This window comes from Pezoporus wallicus, unplaced genomic scaffold (assembly GCF_028554395.1).
Source record: "Pezoporus wallicus isolate ANWC-B61680 ecotype Strahan unplaced genomic scaffold, APGP_CSIRO_Pwel_v1 contig_12931, whole genome shotgun sequence".
NCBI classification, from domain to species: domain Eukaryota; kingdom Metazoa; phylum Chordata; class Aves; order Psittaciformes; family Psittacidae; genus Pezoporus; species Pezoporus wallicus.
The window spans coordinates 1-7173 of record NW_026641479.1 but is presented as its reverse complement, the minus strand read 5'-3'; the positions used below and the strand labels follow the sequence as shown (position 1 = coordinate 7173).

General features: G+C 61.8%; 1 protein-coding gene across 1 annotated transcript; it reads left to right on the top strand.

Moving 5' to 3' along the window:
• Positions 1–2176: 2176 nt before the first annotated feature.
• LOC130607186 (tetratricopeptide repeat protein 5-like) lies at positions 2177–6795 on the top strand (the record flags this gene model as incomplete). Its single annotated transcript, XM_057424086.1, has 5 exons — positions 2177–2299; positions 3526–3582; positions 4541–4687; positions 6343–6524; positions 6678–6795. Coding segments are annotated over 5 exons (627 nt in total), but the record flags the coding sequence as incomplete, so codon positions are not given.
• Between the last annotated feature and the right edge of the window lie 378 nt (positions 6796–7173).

The following is a 7173-nucleotide window of genomic DNA, read 5'->3' as shown; positions in this document are numbered from 1 at the left end:
GTCTGTGGGGTGCTATGGGGTCTCTGTGGGGCGCTATGGGCTCTCTATGGGGGTCTGTCTGTGGGGTGTGGGGTGCTATGGGGTCTCTGGGGGTGGGGGTGCTATGGGGTCTCTCTATGGGGGTCTGTGGGGCGCTATGGGGTCTCTATGGGGGTCTGTGGGGTGCTATGGGGTCTCTATGGGGGTCTGTGGGGTGCTATGGGGTCTCTGTGGGGTGCTATGGGGTCTCTATGGGGGTCTATGGGGTGCTATGGGGTCTCTATGGGGCGCTATGGGGTCTCTGTGGCGGTCTGTGGGGTGCTATGGGGTCTCTATGGGGTCTCTATGGGGGTCTGTGGGGCGCTATGGGGTCTCTATGGGGTCTGTGGGGCGCTATGGGGTCTCTATGGGGTGCTATGGGGTCTCTATGGGGGTCTGTGGGGCTCTATGGGGTCTCTATGGGGTGCTGTGGCGTCTCTGTGGGGTGCTATGGGGTCTCTATGGGGGTCTATGGGGTGCTATGGGGTCTCTATGGGGCGCTATGGGGTCTCTATGGGGCACTGTGGGGCGCTATGGGGTCTCTATGGGGCGCTATGGGGGGTCCGTGGGGTGCTATGGGGTCTCTATGGGGGTCTGTGGGGCGCTATGGGGTCTCTCTGGGGGCGTCTGGGGTCTCTATGGGGTGCTATGGGGTCTCTGTAGGGTGCTATGGGGTCTCTATGGGGTTCTATGGGGTGCTATGGGGTCTCTATGGGGGTCTATGGGGCGCTATGGGGTCTGTATCGGGTCTCTATGGGGGGTCTGTGGGGTCTCTATGGGGTGCTATGGGGTCTCTATGGGGGTCTATGGGGCGCTATGGGGTCTCTGTGGGGCTCTGGGGGGGTCTGTGGGGTCTCTATGGGGTGCTATGGGGTCTCTGTGGGGGTCTGTGGGGCGCTATGGGGTCTCTATGGGGCGCTGTGGGGTCTCTATGGGGTCTGTGGGGGTTTATGGGGTCTCTGTGGGGCGCTATGGGGTCTCTATGGGGGTCTGCGGTGGGTCTGTGGGGCACTATGGGGTCTCTGTGGGGGTCTGTGGGGCGCTATGGGGTCTCTATGGGGCACTATGGGGTCTCTATGGGGTCTCTATGGGGCGCTATGGGGTCTCTGGGGGTCTGTGGGGTGCTGTGGGGTCTCTGTGGGGGTCTGTGGGGCGCTATGGGGTCCCTATGGGGTGCTGTGGGGCGCTATGGGGTGCTGTGGGGCTCTATGGGGTCTCTATGGGGCTCTTGGGGGGGGTTGTGGGGGTCTATGAGGCTCTATGGGGCTCTGGGGGGTCTCGGGTCTCTGCGGGGGTCTATGAGGCTGTATGGGGTTTCTATGGGGGTCTATGGGGCTCGGGGGGGGTCTATGGGGTCTCTATGGGGCTCTGGGGGGGGTCTGTGGGCTCTCTATGGGGATCAGTGGGGCTCTATGGGGGTCTATGAGCCTCTATGGGGCCCTGGGGGGGGGGGGGGTATGGGGATCTGTGGGGGTCTATGAGGCTCTATGGGTCTCTATGGGGTCTCTATGGGTCTCCGTGGGGCTCTATGGCATCTCTATGGGTCTCTATGGGTCTCTATGGGTCTCTATGGGTCGCTATGGGTCGCTATGGGTCTCTATGGGTCGCTATGGGTCTCTATGGGTCTCTGTGGGTCTCTATGGGTCGCTATGGGTCGCTATGGCATCTCTATGGGTCGCTATGGGTCGCTGTGGGTCGCTATGGGTCGCTATGGGTCGCTATGGGTCTCTATGGGTCGCTATGGGTCTCTATGGGTCTCTATGGGTCGCTGTGGGTCGTTATGGGTCTCTATGGGTCTCTATGGGTCGCTATGGGTCTCTATGGGTCGCTATGGGTCTCTATGGGTCTCTATGGGTCGCTATGGGTCGCTATGGCATCTCTATGGGTCGCTATGGGTCTCTATGGGTCGCTATGGGTCGCTATGGCATCTCTATGGGTCGCTATGGGTCTCTATGGGTCGGGTCGCTATGGGTCGCTATGGCATCTCTATGGGTCGCTATGGGTCTCTATGGGTCGCTGTGGGTCGCTATGGGTCTCTATGGGTCTCTATGGGTCTCTATGGGTCGCTATGGGTCGCTATGGCATCTCTATGGGTCGCTATGGGTCTCTATGGGTCGCTGTGGGTCGCTATGGGTCTCTATGGGTCTCTATGGGTCTCTATGGGTCGCTATGGGTCTCTGTCCCCCCAGATGTCCTGGGCAATGCCTACGTCTCGCTCTTCTTCGCTGGGGGGCAGAGCCCCGAGGCCGCGCGCCGGGCCCTGGGCGCCTACGCACAGGCCGTATGTGGGGCACAGGGGGTCGCTATGGGGCTGGGGGGGGCTCCTATGGGGCAGAGGGAGGTGCTATGGGGCTGTGAGGCCTTTGGAGTGTTCCTATAGTGCAGGGCTGTGGGGGTTTCTATGGGGCAGAGGAGTCCCTATAAGGCAGGGGGGTTCCTATGGGGTGTTGCTATGGGGAAGGGAAGTCCCTATAGGGTCTCTGTGGGGTGGCGCTATGGGGCAGAAGGTGGTTATGGGGCAGGGTGGTGCCTGTGGGTTGTTGTTATGGGGCGGAGGGCTCTCTGTAGGGCAGGGAGGTCCCTGTGGGGTGTCGCTGTGGGGCCGGGGGGTCCCTTGGGGGTGTTGCTATGGGGCAAGGGGCTCTCTATGGGGCAGGGGGTTCCCTATGGGGTGTCGCTATGGGGCACAGGGCTCTCTGTAGGGCAGGGGGGACCCTATGGCATGTCGCTATGGGGCAGAGGGCTCTCTCTGGGGCAGGGGGGACCCTATGGGATGTCGCTATGGGGCAGAGGGCTCTCTGGGGCAGGGGGGGGGTATGGGGCAGAGGGCTTGCTATGGGGCAGGATGGTCCCTATGGGGTGTCGCTATGGGGCAGAGGGCTCGCTATGGGGCAGAGGGCTTTCTGTGGTGCAGGAAGGTCCCTATGGGGTGTCGCTATGGGGCAGAGGGCTCACTATGGGGCAGAGGGCTCTCTATGGGGCAGGAAGGTCCCTATGGGGTGTTGCTATGGGGCAGAGGGCTCTCTATGGGGCAGGAAGGTCCCTATGGGGTGTTGCTATGGGGCAGAGGGCTCGCTATGGGGCAGAGGGCCCTCTATGGGGCAGGAAGGTCCCTATGGGGTGTCGCTATGGGGCAGAGGGCTCGCTATGGGGCAGGAAGGTCCCTATGGGGTGTCGCTATGGGGCAGAGGGCTCGCTATGGGGCAGAGGGCTCTCTATGGGGCAGGAAGGTCCCTATGGGGTGTTGCTATGGGGCAGAGGGCTCTCTATGGGGCAGGAAGGTCCCTATGGGGTGTTGCTATGGGGCAGAGGGCTCTCTATGGGGCAGGAAGGTCCCTATGGGGTGTCGCTATGGGGCAGAGGGCTCTCTATGGGGCAGGAAGGTCCCTATGGGGTGTCGCTATGGGGCAGAGGGCTCTCTATGGGGCAGGAAGGTCCCTATGGGGTGTCGCTATGGGGCAGAGGGCTCTCTATGGGGCGCTCCCAGCCAATGACCCTGCCCCATAGGAGCGCGTGGACCCGGAAGCAGCCAATAACCCGGACCTGCACCTCAACCGCGCCACCGTGAGTCAGCCAATGGGGCGCAGGGGGGCGGAGCTTGGGTGCTTGAGGGGTCCAATGGGGTGCAAGGACCCAGCTTGGGGGGGGCGTGGCCTCCCTAAAACATTCCTATTGGCTCCTTAAGGGCCTATGGGGGGGGAGAGGAGGCGTGGATGGGGGGGGGGAATTTCCATATAAGGCAGTCCAATGGGCGTGGCCACCACCGCAGCCCCCCAATAGGATCGCTCTTTGTCCTCCCGGGGGGGCGTGGCCAATGTATGTAAGCGGCCAGCCAATGAGAGCGCAGGCCGGAAGCGCGGCAGCCAATGGGGTGAAGGCGCTTTGACATCCGCGCCAGCAGGGGGCGCCATAATGCGGGCGCTGGCTCAGGAGCGCGGGGGGGAGTCTTAGCCAATGGGAAGCGGCCTTAAAGGGGATGCAGCCAATCAGGAGCGGGCTTTGAAGGGGGCAGCAGCCAATGGGGTGAAGGCGCTTTGACATCCGCGCCAGCAGGGGGCGCCATAATGCGGGCGCTGGCTCAGGAGCGCGGGGGGGAGTCTTAGCCAATGGGAAGCGGCGTTGAAGGGGAAGGAAAGGGTTGCAGCCAATCAGGAGCGGGCTTTGAAGGGGCAGCAGCCAATGGGGTGAAGGCGCTTTGACATCCGCGCCAGCAGGGGGCGCCATAATGCGGGCGCTGGCTCAGGAGCGCGGGGGGGAGTCTTAGCCAATGGGAAGCGGCGTTGAAGGGGAAGGGAAGGGTTGCAGCCAATCAGGAGCGGGCTCTGAAGGGGGCGGCAGCCAATGGGGTGAAGGCGCTTTGACATCCGCGCCAGCAGGGGGCGCCATAATGCGGGCGCTGGCTCAGGAGCGCGGGGGGGAGTCTTAGCCAATGGGAAGCGGCGTTAAAGGGGAAGGAAAAGGGTTGCAGCCAATCAGGAGCGGGCTTTGAAGGGGCGGCAGCCAATGGGAGGCGCTGTTCCAGCTGCTGCAGTACGAGGAGCGCTATGGGGCGGCGCTGGAGGGGCTGAGCAGGGCGGGGGCGTTGGCGCCCGGGTGGGCGGAGCCTCGGCGTCGCCACGCCCAGCTCGTGGACTTCCTGTCCCGCCTCTGCGCCGCGCTGGCCAATCGGGTGAGAGGGGCGGGGTTGATGCCGGGGGGGGGGGTAATGGGGGGCAATGGGTTCAGTGGGGCACAATGGGGGTGAATGGGGCTCAATGGGCTCGATGGGGCTCAATGGGGGTCAGTGGGTTCAATGGGTTCTATGGGGCTGAAGGGATTCTATGGGGCTCTATGGGGCTCAATGGTTTCTATGGGGCTCAGTGGGGCTCATTGGATTCAGTGGGGTTCAATGGGGCTCAATGGATTCAGTGGGGTTCAATGGGGCTCAGTGGGACTCAATGGATTCTATGGGGCTCAGTGGGGGTCAATGGGTTCGATGGGGCTCTATGGGGCTCAATGGGGCTCATTGGGGCTCAATGTGTTCAGTGGGGTTCTCTGGGGCTCAGTGGATTCAATGGGCATCAGTGGGGCTCAATGGGGTTCTATGGGGCTCAGTGGGGCTCAATGGGTTCTATGGGGCTCAATGGGGGCCAATGGGACTAAATGGATTCTATGGGGCTCAATGGATTCTATGGGGCTCAATGGGACTCAATGGGTTCAATGGGGTTCAGTGGGGCTCTATGGGGCTCAATGGATTCTATGGGGCTCAATGGGGGTCAATGGGTTCGATGGGGCTCTATGGGCTGAAGGGATTCTATGGGGCTCATTGGGGCTCAATGGGTTCAGTGGGGCTCTATGGGGCTCAATGGATTCAATGGGCATCAGTGGGGCTCAATGGGGTTCTATGGGGCTCAGTGGGGCTCAATGGGTTCTATGGGGCTCAATGGGGGTCAGTGGGACTAAATGGATTCTATGGGGCTCAATGGGGGTCAATGGGTTCGATGGGGCTCTATGGGCTGAAGGGATTCTATGGGGCTCTATGGGGCTCAATGGATTCAATGGGCATCAGTGGGGCTCAATGGGGTTCTATGGGGCTCAGTGGGGCTCAATGGGTTCTATGGGGCTCAATGGGGGTCAGTGGGACTAAATGGATTCTATGGGGCTCAATGGATTCTAGGGGGCTCAATGGATTCTATGGAGCTCTATGGGGCCCAGTGGGGGTCAATGGGACTCAATGGATTCTATGGGGCTCAATGGGGGTCAGTGGGACTCAATGGATTCTATGGGGCTCAATAGGGGTCAATGGGACTCAATGGATTCTATGGGGCTCTATGTGGGTCAATGGGTTCGATGGGGCTCTATGGGCTGAAGGGATTCTATGGGGCTCAATGGGGCTCATTGGGGCTCAATGGGTTCAGTGGGGCTCTATGGGGCTCAATGGATTCGATGGGCATCAGTGGGGCTCAATGGGGTTCTATGGGGCTCAGTGGGCCTCAATGGATTCTATGGGGCTCAGTGGGACTCAGTGGGGCTCAATGGGGGTCAATGGGACTCAATGGATTCTATGGGGCTCAATGGGGGTCAATGGGACTCAATGGATTCTATGGGGCTCTATGGGGTTCTATGGGTCTCAATGGGGTTCTATGGGTCTCAATGGGGTTCTATGGGGCTCAGTGGGGTTCTATGGGTCTCAATGGGGTTCTATGGGGCTCAGTGGGGTTCTATGGGTCTCTATGGGGTTCTATGGGTCTCAATGGGGTTCTATGGGTCTCAATGGGGTTCTATGGGTCTCAATGGGGTTCTATGGGTCTCAATGGGTCTCTCTCCCCCCCCCCCAATTCCCAGCCCCCTTCCCGTGGGAAGCGGCGCCGGAGCCGCCCGGACCCCCCCCAAGCCCCGCCCCCTTCCCCCCCTTCCCCCCCGCTGCCCCCTTCCCTAAGCCCCGCCCCCTTGAGCGAGCTCCGCCCCGGGCCCAACCCCCGCCGCGCTCTGATTGGCCGCGTCCTCTTCACCTGCGCCCCGGAGGGGCGGGGTCCCATAGTAAGCCCCGCCCCCTTTTACCCCCCTCACGTGACCCATTCCCCCCCCCCCCCCCATAAGGGGTGGGGGTGAAGGAGGCGCTGACGTCACACCCCCCCCCCCCCCCCCCAATAGCACGCTGGGATTGGCTGACGGAGCAGGGGCGTGGCCGCCGTCACCGTCTACAACGCGGCTCCTGATTGGACGGTGGCCGTGGGCGACAACGTGGCCGTGCCCCGGCCCTGCCTCAAGCAGCACCTGCACCAGCACCAAGGGCAGGTCAGTGGGGTGCTATGGGGTGTCTATGGGGTGTCTATGGGGGGTCTATGGGGGGTCTATGGGGGTCTATGGGGTGTCTATGGGGCGCTATGGGGTGTCTATGGGGCACTATGGGCTTTATGGGGCGCTATGGGGTGTCTATGGGGTGTCTATGGGGTGTCTATGGGGCACTATGGGGGTTCTGTGGGGTGCTATGGGGTGTCTATGGGGTCTATGAGGCTCTATGGGGTCTTTATGGGGGCTCTATGGGGGCTCTGTGAGGGCTCTGGGTCTCTATGGGGCTCTGTGGGGTCTTTATGGGGTCTATGGGGGTGCTATGGGGTCTTTATGGGGGCTCTGTGGGGCTCTATGGGGGCTCTATGGGGTCTTCATGGGGCT